General features: G+C 53.6%; 1 protein-coding gene across 2 annotated transcripts; it reads right to left on the reverse strand.

Annotated features, from left to right (window-relative positions):
- Positions 1 to 1,719: 1,719 nt before the first annotated feature.
- Positions 1,720 to 20,639, reverse strand: CREB3L3 (cAMP responsive element binding protein 3 like 3). 2 transcript variants are annotated; one of them, XM_033198177.1, is made up of 10 exons: positions 20,475 to 20,639; positions 19,216 to 19,344; positions 17,002 to 17,299; positions 13,902 to 14,020; positions 10,356 to 10,493; positions 6,444 to 6,550; positions 4,360 to 4,428; positions 3,110 to 3,194; positions 2,806 to 2,902; positions 1,720 to 2,627 (listed from the first exon to the last, which is right to left on the reverse strand). In XM_033198177.1, exons 1-10 carry the CDS (start codon positions 20,499 to 20,501, stop codon positions 2,314 to 2,316), a joined length of 1,383 nt encoding a protein of 460 aa, XP_033054068.1. In that variant the 5' UTR covers positions 20,502 to 20,639; the 3' UTR covers positions 1,720 to 2,313. The 2 variants fall into 2 exon arrangements, with proteins under 2 accessions (XP_033054068.1, XP_033054067.1); XM_033198176.1 differs by having other exon boundaries at positions 17,002 to 17,302.
- Positions 20,640 to 21,895: the final 1,256 nt, after the last annotated feature.

Consider the following 21,895-nt stretch of genomic DNA (forward strand, 5'->3'; position numbering starts at 1 on the left):
CAGTGTGTTTATGTTATTTTATTTCATTGAGCCAGAGTCTCACTCTGTCACCAAGGCTGGAATGCAGTGGCTTGATCTCAGTTCACTGCAGCCTCTGCCTCCCTGGGTTCAAGTGATTCTCCTGCCTCAGCCTCCCGAGTAGCTGGGATTATAGGTTTGTGCCACTACACCCAGCTAATTGTTTGCATTTTTTTGTTGTTGAGACGGGGGTCTCACTATGTGGCCCAGGCTGGTTTAAATTCCTGGGCTCAAGCATTCAGGCCAGCTCGGCCTCCCAAAGTGCTGAACTTAACCGGCGTGAGCCACCATGCCCAGTGAGTGTTTAAATTCCCAATTTGTGGCAGGTCCTCGCCCCCTGGGTCAGGAGTTCGTGGTCCCCTCCTCCCTGAACCACCTGCCTGGGCTCCGTTGCAATCCCTGCCCCTCAAGCCTGGAGGGGAGGAACAAGGGCTCACCTCTCCCGGCTCCGGAGAGGGCTCACCTCACCCACCCCACCTCTGGAGGGATCAGGCCAGTTTTCTGATGATGAAGTCAATATGGCAGCTGTCATTTTCTAAGCACTCAGTTTGTAGTTATACACTTATGCGCATTTTTTGTTTGTTTGTTTAACATTTGCCCCCAGGTTGGCCGGGTGCAGTGGCTCAAGCCTGTAATCCCAGCACTTTGGGAGGCCGAGACGGGCGGATCACGAGGTCAGGAGATCGAGACCATCCTGGCTAACCCGGTGAAACCCCGTCTCTACTAAACAATACAAAAAATGAGCTGGGTGGCCGGGCGCGGTGGCTCAAGCCTGTATCCCAGCACTTGGGAGGCCGAGACGGGCGGATCACGAGGTCAGGAGATCGAGACCATCCTGGCTAACACGGTGAAACCCCGTCTCTACTAAAAAATACAAAAATCTAGCCAGGCGAGGTGGCGGGCGCCTGTAGTCCCAGCTACTCGGGAGGCTGAGGCAGGAGAATGGCGTGAACCCGGGAGGCGGAGCTTGCAGTGAGCTGAGATCCGGCCACTGCACTCCAGCCTGGGCGACAGAACGAGACTCTGTCTCAAAAAAAAAAAAAAAAAAATGAGCTGGGCATGGTGGCGGGCGCCTGTAGTCCCAGCTACTCGGGAGGCTGAGGCAGGAGAGTGGCGTGAACCTGGGAGGCGGAGGTTGCAGTGAGCTGAGATCCGGCCACTGCACTCCAGCCTGAGTGACAGAGCCAGACTCCGTCTCAAAAAAAAAAAAAAAAAAAGATTTGCCCCAGGCTATGAGCCCCTTCCAGTGCTTTGGGCCCAATTGGGATTGCAGCCTGGCAGGCGCACACAGCCCTCAGTGGGGGGCGACCCCACAGAAGAGCGCAGGCCAGGCGCAGCCGGGTTCCACCTTCCCCAGCTGTGACCTTGGGCAGTCCCTCCACTTCCGACGCCTCCGTGTCCTCACCCGCAAAACGAGCAGGGTGGACCGCCCAGATCCCCGGGAAGACAGCTGCCTTCCCGCAACACCCGGCGCGGACACCTTGAAAGCGCCACACTGCCTCCCCGCCCTCCGCCCGCCGCCGCTCTCCAAGGTGCTGAACTCGTGTCCGGCGCCTCTCCCTCCGCAGCTCCAGCGCGGGCATCTGGCGGGGGTGTGGAGCCCGCACCTCACTCCCCCATCCCAGGCTGGCCCAGCCCCTCCTTCTGGGGAGTCGAGGAGCCCCAGACTCCGCCTCCACACCAAAAGAAGGTTCCGTCAAAATACTTTATTTCGGATCAGGCAGTCTTAGAAAAGGGGGGTGATTGTGGGCCGTGGCTGCTCCGAAGACCCGGGCGCACCCAGGGCTCCGGGGCCAGGCTCCCCGCAGTCTCGGCGGCTGCCTCCTCCCAGTGTGCGAGGGAGGCCGGTTGCAGGGCATCTGTTGTGTGTGTGCGTCTGTCTGTCCGGGTCTGTTTCAGGCTGTGTCTGCCTCTCTGTCTGGGTCTGTTTCAGGCTGTGTCTATCTGTTCGTTTGGGTCTGTTTCAGACTGTGTCTGTCTGAGTCTGTTTCAGGCTGTGTCTCTGTCCGGGTCTGTTTCAGGCTGTATGTGTGTGTTTGCTCTTTGCTTCTGCTCCTGGCTCTGTGTGTATTTCCCAGGTCCTGTGGCTCTCTCTTTGCCATGTGTCTGAGTGTCGGTTCCTGTGTGGGCCTTAGTCAGGCCCTGGGTGTGTGGCTGTGAGCTGTGCCTCCCCCATTCTGGCATGTCTGCTGGGGTCTCGGCCTCAGGTCCCATCCCCAGGTGGGTCGCTGTCAAGCGCAGCATCCCCAAGGCACCCCTGGGCAGAGGGGCCTGGGAGCATAGTCCTGGCGGGGCTCACAGCTCGTCTCCCACCGCCTCCAGCCCTGCACGTCCTGAGCCAGTGCTCGGCCCAGGTGCCACCCAGTCCAGCAGGGTGACCTGGCCCAGCCCCTCTGTTGCATTCCTCAGGACCAGGGTGGCGTTGTCCACCTCCTCCATCGAATTGGTCAGGTTCGCAGTGTCCCGGATGCCCCAGTCTGCCCCGGGGCTTCCTGGAGACCCTTCTTGGGTTGTGTCAGCCTCGGGTTGGGGTCCTGGGGCCTCGGAGCCCGGCACAGCATCAGAGGTCACGCGGGAGGCAGCATCATTGTGCAAAGTTCTGGAGAACACTGATTGGGGAAGGGGGGCATCACAGGGGACAAGGTGGAGGTGGGGTCCTATGCTCCTTTCCCTGGCCCCCAGCCTCAGGGAACAGGAGCACAGGGGTCTTCTCCCCCCCCCGCCCAGAGGCCTAGGATGGAGACTTGGGGAGCCCAGACAAGGGTTTCAAAGGTGGGGATCCCCTACCTCGCACAGGCGCAAAGTCCCCGGGGCTCTCGGCTTTGTTGGGGCCAAAAGGGCTGATGGACGGGAGGATGATGAGGGCAAAGGACAACAACAGGACCTGGTGGAGACAGCAGCAGGGTCACCCCCTCCCTCCCCTCCCCTGCAAGCACCTCCATCCCACAGGCAGGGAAACTGAGGCCCCAAAGACCAGACTGGATCATACTTGAGTTGGGGCACGAGGAGAGCTTGGATTCACTGTCACTTCCCTATGGGCCCCTCTGCTGAAGCCTAGGTCTCTGGCTTTCCTGGGGGCACCAGGACTCACCGCGACACAGGTGCCTGTCTGGGCTGACTTGCTGGTGGATTGCACCACAATGGCCTGGAGTTTCTTCAGCTGCTCCAAGAGGGACCTTAGAGAGACAGGCAGACCTCCACTGAGCCCTAAAGGGCCTCGGTCCTGCTTCTCTCCATTTCCGGGGTCCCCCAGCCCCACTAAAGTCCAAATTCCATCCAGCCTTCAAGGGCCTCCGGCTCTTTATTATTTATTTATTTTATTTTACTTATTTTATTTTATTTGAGACAGAGTCTTGCTCTGTTGCCCAGGCTGGAGTGCAGTGGCATGATCACAGCTCACTGCAAGCTCTGCCTCCTGGGTTCACACCATTCTCCTTCCTCAGCCTCCCAAGTAGTGGGACTACAGGCGCCCGCTACCTCGCCCGGCTAATTTTTTTGTATTTTTAGTAGAAACCGGGTTTCACTGTGTTAGCCAGGATGGTCTTGATCTCCTGACCTTGTGATCCACCCGCCTCAGCCTCCCAAAGTGCTGGGGTTACAGGCGTGAGCCACCGTGCCCGGCCTTATTTATTTATTTTTGAGACAGAGCCTTGCTCTGTTGCCCAGGCTGGAGTGCAGCAGTGCGATCTTGGCTCATGGCAACCTCCGCCTCCCGAGTTCAAGCGATTCTCCTGCCTCAGCCTCCTGAGTAGCTGGGATTACAGGCGCGCACCACCATGCTCGGCTAATTTTTTTGTATTTTTAGTAGAGACGGTGTTTCACCATGTTGGCCAGGCTGGTCTCGAACTCCTGACCTCAGGTGGTCCACCCGCCTCAGCCTCCCCGAGTGCTGGGATTACAGGCGTGAGCCACCGCGCCCGGCCTTATTTATTTATTTTTGAGACAGAGCCTTGCTCTGTTGCCCAGGCTGGAGTGCAGTGGTGCGATCTCGGCTCATGGCAACCTCCACCTCCCGAGTTCAAGCGATTCTCCTGCCTCAGCCTCCTGAGTAGCTGGGATTACAGGCATGCACCACCATGCTCGGCTAATTTTTTTGTATTTTTAGTAGAGACGGGGTTTCACCATGTTGGCCAGGCTGGTCTCGAACTCCTGACCTCAGGTGGTCCACCTGCCTGGGCCTCCCCGAGTGTTGGGATGACAGGCGTGAGCCGCCGTGCCCGGCCCGTAGGTGAAACTCCCATTTCCTGTGTCATTCTGCCATCACATGGGTTCTCTGCTTTTCCTGCAAGGGACTCTGGGGCTGCTCCCCTTGTCCTCTGCCCCAGCAGGACCCAGACTCACAGGTTTTGCTTCTCGAGATGCAAGACCTTCCTCTGTAACTCCTGATTCTGAGCAGCGCAAGCTGACATCCTGAAAGGAGAAAGACATGATGACATTCAGCATACGCCAGTCACCAGACGGCCCCACTGACATCTTCCCCGGAAGGCCTCACGTTACAAGCAGGGAACCCAACGCCAGAGAGGGGAAGTCATTCATCCAAGGTTACCTGGCAGGTCAGATGGGGCTGGGATTTGAACCCACATCTGCCTGGTTCCTAGATCCCATTTCTGCATTAATACGGAGGGGGCTTCATTCAAGGCTGAGCCCCCCGGCCGGGTGCGGTGGTTGACACCTGTAATCCCAACACTTTGGGAGGTCGAGACGGGCCAATCACCCGAGGTCAGGAGTTCTAGACCAGCCTGGCCAACGTGGTGAAACCCCATCTCTACTAAAAATACAAAATTAGTCAGGTTTGGTGGTGGGCGCCTGTAATCCCAGCTACTTGGGAGGCTGAGGCAGGAAAATCGCTTGAACCCGGGAAGTGGAGGTTGCGGTGAGTCAAGATCACACCATTGCACTCCAGCCTGGGCAATAAGAATGAAACTCCGGCCGGGCGCGGTGGCTCAAGCCTGTAATCCCAGCACTTTGGGAGGCCGAGACGGGTGGATCGCGAGGTCAGGAGATCGAGACCATCCTGGCTAACATGGCGAAACCCCGTGTCTACTAAAAAAAATACAAAAAACTAGCTGGGCGAGGTGGCGGGCGCCTGTAGTCTCAGCTACTCGGGAGGCTGAGGCAGGAGAATGGCGTAAACCCGGGCGGCGGAGCTTGCAGTGAGCTGAGATCCGGCCACTGCACTCCAGCCTGGGCGACTGCGAGACTCCGTCTCAAAAAAAAAAGAATGAAACTCCGTCTCAAAAAACAAAAACAAACAAACAAAAAACCGCTGAGCCTCCTAGATTCAGGCAGTGATGTTTCCAGAAGATGAAATATCAGGACAACCGGACATCCCAGGAGATTCAAGTTTCAACTCTCCCCACCGACCCATGCATGACCTTGAGCCACTTCACTCTCTGGTCTCAGTTTTTGTGTCTGTGAAATGGGATACAATTGCCCAGGACATAGGGTGGTGAGGAGAATGACCCTGGATAAAGATGATGAGAAGCTTAGCAGATTGCATTTAAGAAAGGGGACAGACCAGGGCCAGGCGTGGTGGCTCACGCCTGTAATCCCAGCACTTTGGGAGGCCGAGGTGGGCAGATCACGAGGTCAGGAGATTGAGACCATCCTGGTCTACACGGTGAAACCCTGTCTCTACTAAAAATACAAAAAATTAGCCAGGTGCGGTGGCGGGTGCCTGTAGTCCCAGCTACTTGGGAGGCTGAGGCAGGAGAATGGCGTGAACCCGGGAGGCGGAGCTTGCAGTGAGCTGAGATCGCGCCACCACACTCCAGCCTGGGTGACAGAGCGAGACTCTGTCTCAGAAAAAAAAAAAAAAAAGAAAGAAAGAAAGAAAGGGGACAGACCAGGTGCAGTGGCTCACACCTGTAGTCCCAGCACTTTAGGAAGCTGAAGCGGCCAGATCACCTGAGGTCAGGAGTTTGAGACTAGCCTGGGCAACACGGTGAAACCCCATCTCTACCAAAAATACAAAAAAAAAATTAGCTGGGCCTGGTGGCGGGCGCCTGTAATCCCAGCTACTGGAGAGGCTGAGGCAGGAGAATTGCTTGAACCCGGGAGGTGGAGGTTGCAGTGAGCCGAGACCGCACCGCTGCACTCCAGCCTGGGAAAAGAGTGACACTCTGCCACACACAAAAAAAGGAAGGAAGTGTCTATCTTCAGACAGAGGGTCAGAATAGGATGGGTCACACTTTGTCCTTTCTCCACACACCTTCTAGGGAGCAAAGGGTCTCCCAAACCCTTGCCCTACACCATGTCTAGGCATCTTCCCAACCCTGCAATCAGTAAGAAGCATGATCTCTTCCAGAGAGGAGAACCACCTTCAATTTTGTCAGACCCTAAGCTGTGTGGTCTTAGCCACGTCTCCTTCTCTCTGGGCCTCAGTTCCCTCCCCGAGTGTAGAGTCTGGATCCAGCACTACCCACCGAGTCTCCAGGCCGTCGATATATTCCTTTTTCTTCTTCCTGCTTTCTTGGGCCGACTGCTTGTTCCGGATTTTCCGGCGGATTTTTTTCAGCACTCGCTCCTCGTACTGCCAAGTGAAATGGAGGGGAGGATGTCAGGACAGCAAGTCCCCACTTGGAGGCCAGGGGCAGTGGCTCTCGCCTGTAATCCCAGCACTTTGGGAGGCCGAGGCAGGCGGATCACCTGAGGTCAGGAGTTCGAGACCAGCCTGGCCAACATGGTGAAACCCTGTCTCTACTAAAAATACAAAAATTAGCCAAGCACAGTGGCAGGTGCCTGTAATCCCAGCTACTCGGGAGGCTGAAGCAGGACAATGGTGTGAACCCGGGAGGCGGAGGTTGCAGTGAGCCGAGATTGTGCCATTGCAATCCAGCCTGGGCAACAAGAGTGAAACTCCATCTCAACAAATAAATAAACGAATCAATCAATGAATAAAATAAAATAATTAAAATAAAAAAATTAAAGTCTTCACTTTGGGGACAGTGGGACAGTCCCCACTGTCCTGACCCCACTTCACCTAACCTCTACCCCACAACTTCACCCCATTCTCTTTCCATATGAGACATCCCCGAGGACCCACAGGCAGATTCCTAATGACTTGAAGCTACCCTTTGCCCAAACCCTCAGAGAGTCTCTGGGAGGCGCCTGGGTCTGAGGGTCTCTTCCCAGCTCCCAATACTGTAAAATGGGCAACTGCCCACCAGACTTTGGGCACGGGTACCACTGTGTCACCTTGGGGCCATCTCTGGAAACAGCACTTTTCCCTGGAGACAGGAAGTGTTTCAAGACTAATTAATACATGTTTTTTCTTCTTTCTTTGCTTTCCTTTCTTTCCTTTTCCTTCCCTCCCTCCCTCCCTCCCTCCTTCCTTCCTTCCTTCTTTCCTTCCTTCCCTCTCTCTCTCTCTCTCTCTCTCTCTTTCTTGTTTGACTCTTGTCGCCCAGGCTGGAGTGCAGTGGCGAGATCTCAGCTCACTGCAACCACCCTCCGGGTTCAAGTGATTCTCCCACCCCAGCTTCCCGAGTAGCTGGGATTACAGGCCCCCACAACCATGCCTATTTTTAGTAGAGATGGGGTTTCACCATGTTGGCCAGGCTGGTCTCAAACTCCCGACCTCAGGTGATCCACCCATCTTTGCCTCCCAAAGAGCTAGGATTACAGGCGTGAGTCACTGCGCCCAGCCAATAACTGTCTTCAATTGGGAATGTCAGGCTGGGCACGGTGGCTCACAGTGCTGTCATCCCAGCATTTTGGGAGGCCAAGGCAAGAGGATCGCTTAAGTCCAGGAGTTCAAGACTAGCCTGGGCAACATTTAGTAAAGATCTTGTCTCTACTAAAACAAAACAACAACAAAATTAGCTGGGTGTGGTGGTACACGCTTGTAGTCCCAGCTACTTCGGAGGCTGAGGCAGGAGGATCCCTTGAGACCAGGAGCTACTAACTGCAGATTGCACCACTGCAGTCCAGCCTGGGTAACAAAGTGAGATCCTATCTCAAAACAAACAACAACAACAGAAACAGAAACAGATGGGACTGGGCATGGTGGCTCACACCTGTAATCCTAACACTTTGGGAGGCCAAGGCCGGAGGATTGCTTGAGGCCAGGAATTTGAGACCAGCCTGGGCAACATAGCAGGATCCTGTCTCTACGAGAAAAAAAAAAAAAAAAATGCCAAGTGCAGTGGCTCATGCCTATAATCCCAGCACTTTCGGAGGTTGAGGCAGGCGGATCACAAGGTCAAGAGATTGAGATCATCCTGGACAACATGGTGAAACTCCATCTCTACTACAAAAAAAAAAAAAAAATTAGCTGGGTGTGGTTGCACACGCCTGTAATCCCAGCTACTTAGGAGGCTGAGGCAGGAGAATTGCTTGAACCTGGGAGGCAGAGGTTGCAGTGAGCTGAGATCACGCCACTGTACTCCAACCTGGGCAACAGAGCGAGACTCTGTCTCAAAAAACAACAAAAAAAATTAGGCTGGGCACGGTGGCTCGTGCCTGTAAACCCAGCACTTTGGGAGGCTGAGGTAGGTGGATCACCTAAGGTGGGGAGTTCAAGACCAGCCTGACCAACATGGAGAAACCCTGTCTCTACTAAAAATACAAAAAATTAGCTGGACATGGTAGCAGGCGCCTGTAATCCCAGATATTTGGGAGGCTGAGGCAGGAGAATCGCTTGAACCTGGGAAGCAGAGGTTGTAGTGAGCCAAGATCGCACCACCGCACTCCAGCCTGGGCAACAAGAGGGAACTCCGTCTCAGAAAAAAAAAAAAAAATTAGCTAGGCATAATGGGGTACACCTGTAGTCCCAGCTACTAGGGAGGCTGAAGTGGGAGAATCACTTGAACTCCAGACGGGGAGGCTGCAGTGAGCCAAGATCACGTCACTGCACTCCAGCCTGGGTGACAGAGTAAGACCCTGTCTCGAAAGAAAAAAAAAAAAACAGATGAGAATATCAAACTCAGGCATTGATACTGAGTGAGCAGGCTGAGTGGGGACTGTGGTTAGCTAGAGCCCAAGCAGCTACCCAGCCATTGACTAGTACATATGGAGGTTTCAGAATATGGAACAGAAGCCATTCAAGTCATTGAGTTGGTTTTCTGGGTTTTGTTTTGTTTATGTTTTTGATTTTTTGTTTTGTTTTGTTTTTGTTTTTGAGACAGAGTTTCGCTCTTGTCACCCAGGCTGGAGTGCATTGGCACCATCTCGGCTCACTGCAACCTCTGCCTCTTGGGTTCAGGGGAGATTCTCCTGTCTCAGCCTCCTGAGAAGCTAGGCACAGCTAATTTTTGTAATTTTAGTAGAGACGGAGTTTCACCATGTTGGCCAGGCTGGTCTTGGACTCCTGACCTCAGGTGATTCTCTGCCTCAGTCTCCCAAAGTGCTGGGATTACAGGCGTGAGCCACCATGCCCGGCCTCAAGTCACTGAATTCTCAGTGTAAAATCTACCGGTCAGAAAAAACATTATCAAGCAATTCAAAAATGTATAAAATGCAGTACAGTCGAATCAAAACATGTCTGCAGGGCGAGGCATGATAGATCACGCCTGTAATCACAACACTTTGGGATACCAAGATGGGAGAATCACTTGGGCCCAGGAGTTCCAGCCCAGCCTGGGCAACATAACAAGACTCCGTTTCTACACACACACACACACACACACACACACACACACACACACAGTTTAAATTAGCCAAGTGTAGTGGCGTGCACCTGTCATCTCAGCTACTTGAGAGGCTGAGGCGGGAGGATCTCTTGAGCTCAGGAGGTCAAGGCTGAGGTGAGCTATGATGGCACCACTGCACTCCAGCCAGACACAGCAAGACCCTATCTCCAAAAAAACAGTTTGCTGCACCCCAATTGCTGCCACCTGGAGTCCGCCATTCATTCCTGGATGTTGATAATTAACCTCTGAGTTGAATTTACAATGGAGTTTCTGGCTGATTGTTTTGGATCTGGTGACAGACACACCGTAGCATTCTAGTACGGGTATTCTAAAGGTGAGACACATAGCCAGCGCAGTGGCTCATGCCTGTAACCCAAGAATTTTGGGAGACCGAGATGGGAGGATCACATGAGGTCAGGAGTTCAAGACCAGCCTGGCCAACATGGTGAAACCGTCTCTACTAAAAATACAAAAATTATCCAGGCGTGGTGGCGGGTGACTGTAGTCCCAGCTACTCAGGAGGCTGAGGCAGGAGAATCGCTGGAACCTGGGAGGCAGAGGTAGCAGTGAACTGACATCGTGCCACTGCACCCCAGCCTCGGTGACAGAGAAAGACTCTAAATGAATAAGTAAAGGTGGGACACCCACGCAGGTAAGTGCATGAAGGGGAGATGGACCCGGGGCTGGAAGTCCCCCCAGACTCACTTTAGTGAGGGGCAGCTGAGTGGGCAGCGTGAGGCCTTCTTTAGCCAGCAGCTTCTTCTCATCCTCAGTGAGCACCAGCTCCTGACAGTGCTCAGCCCCAGGTCTCAGCAGGTGGGAGACCCCCAGGTGATGCTGTTGCTACGGAAAAAAGCAGAGGAATGACGGCGGGTGCAGGGACACCAACCACCTTCAGGAAATGAAAGAGTCATCAGATCGAAAACACTATCTCCCCAGGCTGGGTGCGGTGGTTCACGCCTGTCATCCCAGCTACTCGGGAGGCTGAGGTGGGTGGATCATGAGGTCAGGAGTTTGAGACCAGCCTGGCCAACATGGTGAAACATGGTGAAACCCCGTCTCAACTAAAAATACAAAAAGTTAGCCAGGCGTAGTGGCGGGTGCCTGTAATCCCAGCTACTTGGGAGGCTGAGGCAGGAGAATTGCTTGAACCCGGAAGGCGGAGGTTGCAGTGAGCCAAGATTGTGCCACTGCACTCCAGCCCTAGCGACAGAGTGAGACTTCGTCTCAATAGATAAATAAATAGCCAGGCCTGGTGGCAGGCACCTGTAATCCCAGCTACTCGGGAGGCTGAGGCAGGAGAATTGCTTGAATCTGGGAAGCGGGGGTTCCAGTGAACCAAGATCATGCCACTGCCCTCCAGCCTGGGAGACCGAGTAAGACTCCGTCTCAAAAAAAAAAAAAAAAAAAAAAGGTGGCTCACATCTGTAGTCCCAGCACTTTGGGAGGCCAAGGCAGGTGGATCACTTGAGCTCAGGAGTTCGAGACCAGCTTAGCCAATATGGTGAAACCCTGTCTCTACTAAAAATACTGACTAAAAGTCAGCCGGGCGTGGCTGCAGGCACCTGTAATCCCAGCTATTTGGGAGGCTAAGGCAGGAGAATTGCGGAGGTTGCAGTGAGCCGAGATCCAGCCTGGGCAACAGCAACTCCGTCTCAAAACAACAACAAAAACTATCACTCCACAATCTCCCTTGGCACCAGGACTCAAAATAACCAACACACGGTCCTTTGACTTGGCCATTCTACCTTCAGAAATCAGTCCTACAGATATCCTCACGCGCAAAATGGCGTTTTTTGTTGGTTTTTTTTTTTTGAGACGGAGTCGCGCTCTGCCGCCCAGGCTGGAGTGCAGTGGCACGATCTTGGCTCACTGCAACCTCCACCTCCCAGGTTCACGCCATTCTCCTGCCTCAGCCTCCCAAGTAGCTGGGACAACAGGCGCCCGTGACCACGCCCGGCTGACTTTATGTATTTTTAGTAGAGACGGGGTTTCACCGTGTTAGCCAAGATGGTCTCGATCTCCTGACCTCGTGATCTGTCCGCCTCGGCCTCCCAAAGTGCCAGGATTACAGGTGTGAGCCACCGCGCCCGGCCCTTTTGAGAGCTTTCTTCTTTTCATTTTATTATGACTATTATTGTTTTTGAAACAGGGTCTTGCTACTTCACCTGGGCGGGAGTGCAGTGGTGCTATCTTGGCTCACTGCAACCTCCGCCTCCTAGGCTCAAGCGATTCTCCAGCCTCAGCTTCCCGAGTAGCTGGGACCACAGGGCGTGCCACCATGCTTGGCTAATTTTTGAATTTTTTTGTAGAGATGGGGTTTCACTATGTTGCCCAGGCTGATCTCAAGCAGTCTGTCTACTTCAGCCTCCCAAAGTGCTGGGATTACAGGCGGGGTGCAGTAACTCATGCCTATAATCCAGCACTGTGGGAGGCCAAGGGAGGAGGATCACCTGAGGCTAGGAGTTCAAGACCAACCTGGGAAACATAGCAAGACCCATATCTACAGAAAAAAATTAAAAGAAAAATTAGCTGGGTCTAAACTGGGCATAGTGGTCCATGCCTACTGTAATCCCAGCACTTTGGGAGGCTGAGGCAGGTGGATCACTGAGGTCAGGAGTTTGAGACCAGCCTGACCAACATGGTGAAACCTCAAACCTCATCTCTACTAAAAAATACAAAATTAGGCCGGGTGCGGTGGCTCACGCCTGTAATCCCAGCACTTTGGGAGGCCAAGGCTGGTGGATCACAAGGTCAGGAGATCGAGACCATCCTGGCTAACACGGTGAAACCCCGTCTCTACTAAAAATACAAAAAAATTAGCCAGGCATGGCAGCGTGTGCCTATAGTTCCAGCTGCTGGGGACGCTGAGGCAGGAGATTGGTGTGAACCCGGGAGGTGGAGCTTGCAGTGAACCGAGATCGCGCCACTGCACTCCAGCCTAGGTAACAGAGCAAGACTGTCTCAAAAAAAAAAAAAAGAAAAAACGAAAAACAAAATTAGCTGGACCTGATGTCACATGCCTGTAATCTCAGTTACTTGGGAGGCTGAGGCAGGAGAATTGCTTGAACCTGGGAGGTGGAGGGAGGTTGCAGTGAGCCCAGATTGCACCATGCACTCCAGCCTGAGTAACAAGAGAGAACTCTGTCTCAAAAAAAAAAAAAGACAAGAAAAATTAGCTGGATGTGGTGGTGCACGCCTGTAGTCCCAGCTACTTGGGAGTCCGAGGCAGGAGGATTGCCTGAGGCCAGGAGTTTGAGGCTGCTGTGAGCTAGGATTGTGCCGCTGCACTCCAGCCTGGGCAACAGAGTGAGATTGTGTCTCAAAAAAAATTTTTTTTTTTTTTTTTTTTTTTTTTTGAGGCGGAGTCTTGCTCTGTCGCCCAGGCTGGAGTGCAGTGGCCGGATCTCAGCTCACTGCAAGCTCCGTCTCCCGGGTTCCCGCCATTCTCCTGCCTCAGCCTCCCAAGTAGCTGGGACTACAGGCGCCCGCCACCTCGCCCGGCTAGTTTTTTGTATATTTAGTAGAGACGGGGTTTCACTGTGTTCGCCAGGATGGTCTCGATCTCCTGACCTTGTGATCCGCCCGTCTCGGCCTCCCAAAGTGCTGGGATTACAGGCTTGAGCCACCGCGCCCAGCCAAAAAAAATTTTTAAGATGATAAATAAAGCATTTAGAAAAGTGTCTGGCATTTAGCAGGTGCATCTTCAGTTTTAGCTTTGTTCCTTCTGTTGTCATTGTTGAGACAGTCTTGCTCTGTTGGCCATGCTGGAGTGCACTGGTGCAATCACAGCTCGCTGCAGTCTTGACCTCCTGGGCTCAAGCGATCCTCCCACCTCTGCCTCCCAAGTAGCTGGGACCACAGGCATGTGCCACTATGCCAGGCTCATTTTTGTATTTTTTGTATAGATGGGGTTTCACCATGTTGCCCAGGCTGATCTCAAACTCCTGAGCTCAAGCGATCTGCCTGCCTTGGCCTCCCAAAGTGCTGGAATTACAGGTGTGAACCACCACACTTGGCCAGTTTTAGCTTTTTTTTTTGTTGCTGTTGTTACTGCTAAATACTACAGAGGAAGACGCCCCAGCCCAGGCGACAGTGAACCCGGGACTGGAATGTTCTCTAACGGTGGGCAAATTCCATGCCTTTCTGTGACTCAGTTTTCCAGTCTCTGAAATGGGAATATTTAGGTTCCTCGAACCCGAGCAGCCTTCCCAGATCCAACGCCCCGTGGGAGGGTGTGGGGGTGCTCACCAGGTCCCCGCTGCTGCCCGAAAGGAGGAGATCTTTCACGGTGAGATTGCATCGTGGGGACACGTGCACTGGGTCAGCCTGTTTTTCAGCATAGGTCCTTTCTCCTGGGCTCCACATTTCTGACCAGGGCAGTTGGGGATGGAAACCGGGAGAGTGTGAGATGGGAGGAGTCCTGAGCTTCCAGCCTCTAACCACCTCCTCCACCAAGTCTCCCATGCTTCATCTCAACATTTGTAGGACTTTTGCCAGAGCTTGGAGTCCCCAAGGCCTGAGTTGAAGGGGGCAGCCCTCACTAGTGATTCGGTCTCCCCTCTGCTATAAGACGGGAACTCAGACAGTCATGGTGGCTCACGCCTGTATTCTCAGCACTTTGGGAGGCCGAGGCAGGAGGATCACCTGAGGTTAGAAGTTCAAGACCAGCCTGGCCAACATGGTGAAACCCCATCTCTATTAAAAATACAAAAATTAGCTGGGCCTGGTGGCGTGCACCTGTAATTCCAGCTGCTCGGTAGGCTGAGGCAGGAGAATCACTTGAACCCGGGTGGTGGATGTTACAGTGAGATGAGATTGCGGCACTGCACTCCAGCCTGGATGACACAGCGAGATTCCATCTCAAAAAAAAAAAAAAGATGGGGACCCAAATTCAACAGGGCTTGGTTCTGTCTGTCCCACAAGGCTGAGGAAGACACAGGACATTGTCAGGAGACACCAGCTGATTCAAAAGGGAGTGGCTGTTATCACACAGAATTACAGGTTAGATTTGCAGCCCGCCAGGCGTTATCTCACCCGAGGGGCAGGGACGAGGTCTGATTCACCTCCGGTTGTCCCCTCCTGGTACCCGGCATGCAGTAGGCATGCTGTCTGAGCACACAAACTTTGGGTCAGATAACCTTTGGTTCCCATCCTGGTTGGGCAGGGCTATGTGACCTTGAGTAACTGACTTCACCTCTCTGAGCCTCAGGGTTTTCTTTTTTTGTTTTTTTTTTTTGAGACGGAGTCTCGCTCTGTCGCCCAGGCTGGAGTACAGTGGCCGGATCTCAGCTCACTGCAAGCTCCGCCTCCTGGGTTTACGCCATTCTCCTGTCTCAGCCTCCCGAGTAGCTGGGACTACAGGCACCCGCCACCTTGCCCGGCCAGTTTTTTGTATTTTTTTGGTAGAGACGGGGTTTCACTGTGTTAGCCAGGATGGTCTCGATCTCCTGACCTCGTGATCCGCCCGTCTCGGCCTCCCAAAGTGCTGAGATTACAGGCTTGAGCCACCGCGCCCGGCCTTTTTTTTTTTTTTTTTGAGACAGACTCTCACTGTGTCGCCAGGCTGGAGTACAGTGGTGCAATCTTGGCTCACCACAACCTCTGCTTCCCGGGTTCAAGTGATTCTCCTGCCTCAGCCTCCCGAGTAGCTGGGATTATAGGCACCCGCCACCACATCCAGCTAATTTTTGTATTTTTAGTAGAGACAGAGGTTTCACCATGTTGGCCAGGATGGTCTCGATCTCTTGACCTTGTGATCCGCCCGCTTTGGACTCCCAAAGTGCTGGGATTACAGGTGTGAACCACTGTGCCCAGCTGGTTATTTTGTTTGTTTGGTTTTTGTTTTGAGACAGAATCTGGCTCTGTCACCCAGGATGGAGTGCAGTGGCGTGATCTCGGCTCACGGCAACCTCTGCCTCCCAGGTTCAGGTGATTCTCCTGCCTCAGCCTCCCAAGTAGCTGGTACTACAGGTGCCCCCCACCATGCCCGGCTAATTTTTGTATTTTAGTAGAGACGGGGTTTCACCATGTTGGTGAAGTGATCTGCCTGCCTCAGCCTCCCAAAGTGCTGGGATTACAGGCGTGAGTCACCACACCTGGCCTGAGCCTCAGTTTTGTCAACTCTCCAGTGGGACCAAGAAGAGCTCATAGCAAGGCACAAGGGACAAAGGCCACCTGGAGGCCAGGTATCTCCAGCCAGGACTCTGCCTGGCCTGCCGGGACTGCTTAATCAACAGAGTAAATCATTACCGATCTGCTGTTCCCCACGTCTAGGAGGAGCGCCCTGGAACCTGGGACCCCGTAACCTCATGAACTTTTATGGAGCATCTACAGACCGGGCGCCGTGGCTCACACCTGTAATCCCAGGACTTTGGGAGGCTGAGGCAGGCGGATCACCTGAGCTCAGGAGTTTGAGACAAGCCTGACCAACATGGTGAAACCTCGTCTTTACTAAAAAATAAAAATTAGGCTGGGCGCGGTGGCTCACGCCAGTAATCCCAGCACTTTGGGAGGCCAAGGCGGGCGGATCACGAGGTCAGGAGATCGAAACCATCCTGGCTAACACGGTGAAACCCCGTCTCTACTAAAAATACAAAAAATTAGCCGGGCGTGGTGAGGGGCGCCTATAGTCCCAGCTACTCCGGGCGCCTGTAGTCCCAGCTACTCCGGAGGCTAAGGCAGGAGAATGGGGTGAACCCAGGAGGCGGGGCTTGCAGTGAGCCAGGATCACGCCGCTGCACTCCAGCCTGGGCGACAGAGCGAGACTTCATCTCAAAAAAAAAAAAAAAAAAATTTAAAATAAATAAATAAATAAAAATAAAAATTAACTGGGCATGGTGGCACGTGCTTGTAATCCCAGCTACTCAGGAGGCTGAGGCAGGTGAATTGAGGTTGCAGTGAGCAGAGATTGCACCACTTTACTCCAGCCTGGGTGACAGAGTGAGACTCTGTCTCAAAAAAAAAAAAAAAAAATCTACTAGAACCAGGCATGGGGTACAGACACGCAGAAGGCAAGACCCTGACTTCGGGCTGTGCTTGTCAGCGCCATGCCTGGTGCCTGAGCCACCTGCCGGCGTTGCAGCCTAGCTCTGTGGTTTTATCTCATTGCTCAACCCTATGGGACTCAGTTTCACAATCTGGAAAATGGGCTCCAAATAGCATCCACATGAAAATATGGAAACACCTAGCCAAGGGAGACACGTGTCCTGAGTTTGAGTTTAGGCCCAACTCCAGATTGTTGTGTGACCTTGGACAAGATGCCAGCCCTCTCTGGGCCCCCATTTCCTCACTTACAAGAAAGGCCCTGGAACAAGGTGAGGGCGGTAGGCAGACACACAACAGAACTCACCCAGGTCTATGGTCACAGAGGCTTCAGGCACTTGGACCACTGGCCCTGGGGGTGTGGTGGGGCAAGAGTTGCCAGGATGATAGGAGAGGCAGGGCCCCTTGCCAGGCTGGGCAGGATGGCAGCCGGCTGGGGAGGCGGCCGGTCCGCTGCGTGGAGGGGTGTCCTGGGGGTCGGAGGGGAGGTCTTCAGAGATGCCACTATCACTGCCTTCGGGGGACCAGAGTGGGGAGCTGGGCAGTGAGTCTCCGGAGCCCAGGATGGAGCTGAGGAAGTCGTCAGGGTCAGGGTTTGGCTGGACCTGCTGGGGTGGACAGGGAGGTATAGGAATTAGAAGGTGCACACTCTTTCTAGATTGCTGTCTGGCCCCAGGCAAACCAGTGAGCCTCTTTGGGCCTTCGGTGTCCTTCCTTTCTCCAAGATGGAATTAATGCTTCTTCCTCCCAGTGAGCCAGGATGGGCTGTTGAGGCTCAGACACAGTCACATAGCATTAAAAAACCCAGCCAGGGTCAGGTGCAGTGGCTCCTGCCTATAATCCCAGCACTTTGGGAGGCCAAGAAGGGTGGATCACTTGAGGCCAGGAGTTCAAGATCAGCCTGGCCAACATGATGAAACCCCATTTCTACTAAAAATACAAAAATTAGCTGGGCATGGTGGTGGGTGTCTGTAGTCCCAGCTACTTGGGAGTCTGAGGAAGGAGAATCGCTTGAACCTATAAGACCGAGGCTGCAGTGAGCCGAGATCACACCACCACACTCCACCCCAGGTGACAGAGCAAGACTCCATCTCAAAAAAAAAAAAAAAAAAAAAGAACAAAAGAACAAAAGGGACAGGCACGGTGGCTCACGCCTGTAATCCCAGCAATTTGGGAGGCCAAGGCAGGCAGATCACCTGAGGTCGGGAGTTTGAGGCCAGCCTGACCAACATGGAGAAACCCTGTCTCTACTAAAAATACAGAATTAGCCAGGCGTGGTGGTGCATGCCTGTAATCCCAGCTACTCGGGAAGCTGAGGCAGGAGAATCGCTTGAACCCGGGAGGTGGGGGTTGCAGTGAGCCGAGATTGCGCCACTGCACTCTAGTCTGGGCAAAACAAGAGTGAAACTCTGTCTAAGAAAGAAAGAGAGAGAGGAAGGAAGGGAGGAAGGGAGGGAGGGGGAGAGAGAGAGGGAAAGAGAGAGAGGAAGGAAGGGAGGAAGGGAGGGAGGTGGGGGAGAGAGAGAGAAAGAAAAAAAGAGAGAGAGAGAAAAAAAGAGAGAAAAGGGCCGGGTGAGGTGGCTCACCCCTGTAATCCCCACTTGGGAGGCCTAGGCAGGCGGATCACCTGAGAGGTCGGGAGTTCGAGACCAGCCTGGCCAACATGGTGGAACCCCATCTCTACTAAAAATACAAAAAATCAGCCGGGCGTGGTGGCAGTCGCCTGTGATCCCAGCTACTCGGGAGGTTGAAGGTAGGAGAATCGCTTGAACCTGGGAAGTGGAGGTTGCAGTGAGCCAAGATCACGCCATTGCACTCCAGCCCAGGGAACAAGAGATAAACTCTATCTTAAAAACAAAAAAGAAAAACGAAGAGAGTAAAAGAGAGAGAAAGGAAGGAAGGAAGGAAGGAAGGAAGGAAGGAAGGAAGGAAGGAGAGAGAAAAGAAAGAAAAAAGAGAGTAAAAGAAAGAGAGAGAAAGGAAGGAAGAAGGAAGGAAGGAAGAGAGAGAGAAAAGAAAGAAAAAAAGAAAGAGAGGAAGGAAGGAAGGAGAGAGAGAGAAAAGAAAGATAAAAAAGAAAGAGAGAAAGGAAGGAAGAAGGAAGGAAGGAGAGAGAGAAAAGAAAGAAAAAAAGAAAGAGAGGAAGGAAGGAAGGAGAGAGAGAGAAAAGAAAGATAAAAAAGAAAGAGAGAAAGGAAGGAGAGGAAGGAGAGGAAGGAGAAGAGAACCGAACCCAGCCAGGGAGGTGCCCCAAGTTTGAGTTTGAACTAACTCCAAATTGCTGTGTGACTCTGGATGAGTTTCCATCTGCTCTGGGCCTCCATTTCCCCACCCGTAAGAAGGAGCTGATGCTACCTGCAAAATGATGTGCTTGGCTAAAATCAAGCACTGTGACCCATTAGTGCACTGTGGAGCTGAGCAGAGCTCTGGCTGGGCTCTGGCAGGTCTAGGACCTTCGTGGGGCCTCAGTGGGACCGCCTGGAGCTCTGTGGCTCCGCGGCAACTGCAGTGGGCTCCTCACCTGGTCCTTGACGTGGCCCCAGTCGTCGCCCAGCTCCACGTGTCTCAGGATGCCGTCCTGCCGGTCAAACAGGAGATCCAGGAGCTCAAAGCTGTCGATGGGGTCCATGGGGCAGGCAGAACAAGCCATCTGGGGTGCGAGGAACAGGTGTGAGGGTCACACGTAGCCCCTCTCCTCCCCACCTCCCATGTGCTCACAACCGTGGCTCCTTCCAGCTCAAGTTCAGTGGCCGCTCTGCCTCCAGGTTGGGCCAGCCACTGCCCCTCGCTGGGACTCCCCTTCCAAATCTGGACTTTGAGGTTGATAGAGAGAATTTCACAGTGTGAGAGCCAATTTCTCTTAAAGTGCTGGAGAGGCTGGATGTGGTGGCTCACACCTGTAATCTCAGCACTTTGGGAGGCCAGGGCAGGAGGATCACTTGAGCCCAGGAGTTCAAGACCAGCCTGCGCAAGATAGAGAGACCCCTATCCCTACTAAAAATAATTTTAAAAAATTAGCTGGCTCTGGTGGCACACACTTGTCGTCTCAGCCACTGGGGAGGCTGAGGTAGGAGGATCCCTTGAACCCACGAGGTTGAGGCTGCCGTGAGCTATGGCCGCCCCACTGCACTCCAACCTGGGTCACAGAGCAAGACCTTGTTTCAAAAAACAAAAATGTATGCCAGGCACGGTGGCTCACGCCTGTAATCCCAGCACTTTGAGAAGCCGAGGTGGGCAGATCACCTGAGGTCAGGAGTTTGAGACCAGCCTGGCCAACATGGTGAAACCCTGTGTCTATGAAAAGTACAAAAATTAGCCAGGCGTGGTGGTGCACACCTGTACTCCCAGCTACTTGGGAGGCTGAGGCAGGAAGATCTCTTGAACCTGGGAGGTGAAAATTGCAGTGAGCTGAGATCATGCCATTGCACTCTAGCCTGGGTGACAGCGAGACTCCATCTCAAACAATAAAAATAAAAATAAAATAAAATAAAATAAAATAAAAAGTGCTGGAGAGAGGCCCTAGCTAGAGATGCCGCTTGCCTCTCAGGCCTTCACAGCCTCCCCAAGTGCCCACTCCTGGGAGGCAGGGGCACTTGGAAGAAAGACAAGGGTAGCCCCAGGGCAAAGGCACACAGTTTTGCTCATTGCATCCTTTCTCTGGCCCTCAGTCTTCCCATCTGTACAGTGGGGGTGGAGATGGGGTTTCTTGCAGCTCTGACAGCTTGTGGAGGCTTTCCCAGCCTAGACTCCCGCTCTCGCTGAGGACCTAGCAGGCCTCACCTTTCCAGCAGCTAAATCCATATTCATGGGTCCATCCAGCTCTGTCTGCAGATGCTTTGGGGGGGTCTCTGCTCCAAGCTGGAGGCCCACCCACCGCCAGCATTACCCAGGGCCGGGCAAGCTCACAGCCCTCTGTGGCTCTGTCACCACTCCCAAAAGATGCTGAAGCAGCCCTGGGCAGCTCCCAGCCCGCCTCCAGGTGCTGATTGGTGAACAGCGTGGAGAGACAGGGTTGACAGCCAGTGACACGGGGACAGGCGGGGGCAGGGGAGGGAAGACCGTTATCTGGGTGTTTTGTGGTTTTCCAGCCCTCAGTGGGCAAAGGTCGAAGTCTGGGGTACCTCAGCTCTGCCGTGACCTCTCCCCTACTTACGAGGACTTTTTCTTTTTTCTTTCTTTTTTGAGACGGAGTCTCGCTCTGTGGCCCAAGCTGGAGTGCAGTGGCACCATCTCATCTCGGCTCAGTACAACCTCCGCCTCTTGGGTTCAAGTGATTCTCCTGCCTCCGCCTCCCGAGTAGCTGGGACTACAGGTCCCCGCCACCCACCACAACCAGCTAACTTTTTTATTTTTAGTAGAAACGGGATTTCACCGTGTTGGCCAGGCTGGTCTTGAACTCCTGACCTCATGATGGCCTACCTTGGTCTCCCAAAGTGCGGGGATTACAGGTGTGAGCCACCGCACCCGGCCAGTTAACGGGACCTTTTCTCTTCAGAATTCCTAGATGGGTTCTGGGATAGCCCAGGGCCCTTACATGGGTCCCGTCCACTCCCGGGACAGAAACAAACCAAGAGGACCAGCCCAGATCTTCCCTGAAGTCAGTTTTCCTGCCAGCAGCTCCCATCCTTCACCCCACCTGCCAACCTCCGGCCCCCAGCCCCCTCCGAGACCAGCTTGGACTCCGCCTCCAAGTCCCCATGGCTGATTCTGTGCAATCAATTCTCTCTAGAATCTTCTATCATGCATTGAGTCAACAAATATTTAGGTAGCCAAACTGGTCCCTGCTTAGGGCCTTTGCACCTGCTGGCCCCTCTGCCTGGAACTCTCCTCTTGTACCCTCCCTCTTCCCCTCTGCTCTGGGTCACTGTATTGACATTTTCGTGAATGTTCGATATTTGTGAATCAGCCCGGGTGGCTGAGAGGCTGTCTCTGGCTTCCCCTCCACCCCCTACCAAGAGAGAGGAGCCCTGCCTCTTTTTTTGGTGGTGGTGGGGGACAGGGTCTCAATCTATCACCCAGGCTGGAGTGCAGTGGCACGATCATAGCTCACTGCAGCCTCCAACTCCTGGGTTCAAGTGATCCTCCCACCTCAGCCTCCCAAGTAGCTAGGACTACAGGCGTGCACCACCACACCTGGCTAATTTTGTTTTTTTATAGAGATGGGGTCTCACTGTCTTGGCCAGTATGGTCTCAAACTCCTG

Source organism: Trachypithecus francoisi, unplaced genomic scaffold (genome assembly GCF_009764315.1).
Source record: "Trachypithecus francoisi isolate TF-2019V2 unplaced genomic scaffold, Tfra_2.0 Lachesis_group5, whole genome shotgun sequence".
Lineage (NCBI taxonomy): Eukaryota > Metazoa > Chordata > Mammalia > Primates > Cercopithecidae > Trachypithecus > Trachypithecus francoisi.

Coding starts and splice junctions, on each gene's coding strand:
- CREB3L3 (XM_033198176.1), bottom strand. CDS start 20,501: ATGAATATGGATTTAGCTGCTGGAAAG. Junction 19,345..20,474: donor TGGATTTAGCTGCTGGAAAG/GTGAGGCCTGCT, acceptor CTCGCACCCCAG/ATGGCTTGTTCTGCCTGCCC. Junction 17,303..19,215: donor GGGGCCACGTCAAGGACCAG/GTGAGGAGCCCA, acceptor TGTCCACCCCAG/CAGGTCCAGCCAAACCCTGA.